Source organism: Octopus bimaculoides, chromosome 1 (genome assembly GCF_001194135.2).
Source record: "Octopus bimaculoides isolate UCB-OBI-ISO-001 chromosome 1, ASM119413v2, whole genome shotgun sequence".
NCBI classification, from domain to species: Eukaryota; Metazoa; Mollusca; class Cephalopoda; order Octopoda; family Octopodidae; genus Octopus; species Octopus bimaculoides.
This window is the reverse complement of record NC_068981.1, coordinates 181,280,888-181,283,195: the sequence shown is the minus strand read 5'-3', so window position 1 is coordinate 181,283,195 and position 2,308 is coordinate 181,280,888. Positions and strand designations below refer to the sequence as shown.

The 2,308-nt window shown below is 37.9% G+C and overlaps 1 protein-coding gene across 2 annotated transcripts in view; it reads left to right on the top strand.

Moving 5' to 3' along the window:
* The window catches only part of LOC106873024 (RNA-binding protein 33), a 54,655-nt gene that overhangs the window by 29,002 nt on the left and 23,345 nt on the right, over window positions 1-2,308 (top strand). For both annotated transcript variants that reach the window (XM_052973006.1, XM_014920224.2), the window contains exon 7: window positions 1,111-1,255. In XM_052973006.1, coding sequence (XP_052828966.1) covers window positions 1,111-1,255 — 145 coding nt within the window. The remainder of the gene's footprint in view (window positions 1-1,110; window positions 1,256-2,308) is intronic.

The window sequence follows — 2,308 nt, the reverse complement described above, 5'->3', positions numbered from 1 at the left end:
TGTGTGTGTGTGTGTTGATGCTATGATATAAATTCATTCTGTCACTTAGCATAGAATAGTTCATTTGAAACAAGTAATAAATGAATCAACTAATACCAAAGCCATGAATCTGCAACATCTGTAGAGAGAACTGAAGAATTTAACACACACACATACATATATATATATATATATATATATATATATATATGATAGAAACAGATTTCAAAGAAAAAAGACTCCATGTGGTATAAATAGTGGAAAAGTAAAAATAAACAAAGAAAATGCACTCTAGGTATAAAAGTAATTACCTATTTTTTTAATAAAAACAAAGATATATACATACAGATAAATGATTTGAGGTGGAATTAAGAAGTATAAAAATCACTATTATGGTTCAATATAGAAAGTCATACTGGTTTCATCATCACTGTTCACTGACTTTGAATCAACAGTCAGTGAACAGCAATGACGAAACAGTATGACTTGCTATGTCAACTCATAATAATGGCTTTTATACTTCTTAATTTCCCCTCAGATCATTTATTTGTATGTATGCGTGAGAAGACCCGGCAAGCCAAGTGAGATCGTTGCCAGTGCCCCTGGACTGGCTCTTGTGCGGGTGGCACATAAAAGATACCATTTCGAGCGTGGCCGTTTTTGTGCGGGTGACACGTAAAAGCACCCACTACACTCTCTGAGTGGTTGGCGTTAGGAAGGGCATCCAGCTGTAGAAACTCTGCCAAATTAGATTGGAGCCTGGTGTTGCCATCCGGTTGCACCAGTCCTCAGTCAAATCGTCCAACCCATGCTAGCATGGAAGGCGGACGTTAAACGATGATGATGATGATGATATAAAAAAAGCCATTACTTTTATACCTAGTGTGCATTTTCTTTGTTTCTTTTTACTTTTCCCCTATATATATGCTAGGGAGCAAATTGAAATGGTATACATAACAATAGAGGAAACAGCCACATGAACTTATGGTTTTGTTATTAAAGTAGAAGTGAGCTATGGAATTCTGGGGGTGGTTTGTCTGTACTAGTAGATTTAAGCAAGAAATATAAACAGAAAATTATTTCAAATGTGAAAATATTGTTAATGTTTTATTGAAATTTTGTTTGTTACAGGACAAAACTATTAAAGGCTTTGAGGAGAGCAGTGAGAGTGAAGACGAGGAGAAAGGACGAGGTCGTTTCATCAGCGAACGCTCTAACATTATCTCTATTGCAACTACTAAGCCTAAAACAAGAACAGACATTCCAGATACATTGGGTAATTTTTTTTCTTCTTTTTTCTGTGAACTTATGTTGGTTATCATAGTTCTGCTGGGCATGGCTGTGTGGCTCAGAAGCTCACTTTGTAACCATGTGGTTTCAGGTTCAGCCCTATTGTGTGGCGGCTTAGGCAAGCGTCTTCTACTATAACCCCAGACTAACTAATGCCTTGTGAATGAATTTGCTAGACAAAAATTGTGTGGATAACTATTATCTGTGTGTGTGTCCATTGTTTGTTCCCCGTCACTGTTTGATGACTTATTGGATTGTTTATGTCCCTGTAACTTAGTGGCTTGGCAAAAGAGATCAATCAGTGAGACAAGTAGCAGGATTAAAAATAAACACACGGGTTGATTTGTTCAACCGAACCCTTCAACATGGTGCCCCAGCATGGCCACAGTCTAATGACTGAAACAAGTGAAAGATAAAAGCTTTCTTGAATAGTTAAAATGTTAGCCACATGATCATGAGATCTGGGGTTCCATCCCAATGCATGGCATCTAGGGCAAGTGTTTTCTACCATAACATTCAAGTCAATCCAAGTTTTGAGATGGACATTGAGTAGGCAGAAACTGTAGAAGCCAGTTGGATGTTCATTAGCTGTAAAGTTGGTTCTGCCTTAGAATTATGTTACATGTACAAGTGTCTGTGGAATACTCAGCCACCATTGAGTAGCAAGTTCAGTCGATTGAATATCTGGCATACTGTCAAAAAAGGGATAAAGTTCCTTCTCAAGTCATAGACACATAGGACCTTTTCGCAGATTCTCTGGCATAAATACTTCCTTCTAGACAGTCAGTCACATGGTAACTCATTTTTGCCAACTGAGTGGGCTGGTACAATGTGAAATGAAATGTTTTGCTCAAGAACAACACATCACCCAGTCAAGGAATTGAAACCACAATCTTACTAATCACAAATCCAACACCCTAACCATTAAGCCATGCACTGCCAAGCACTGTCAAAACTGACATGCTATACATTTAAATTTGTAAATTGGCAGAACAAATCATGCCCAATTCTGAGTCTCTTTCGTGGACGGTCAGGTGGC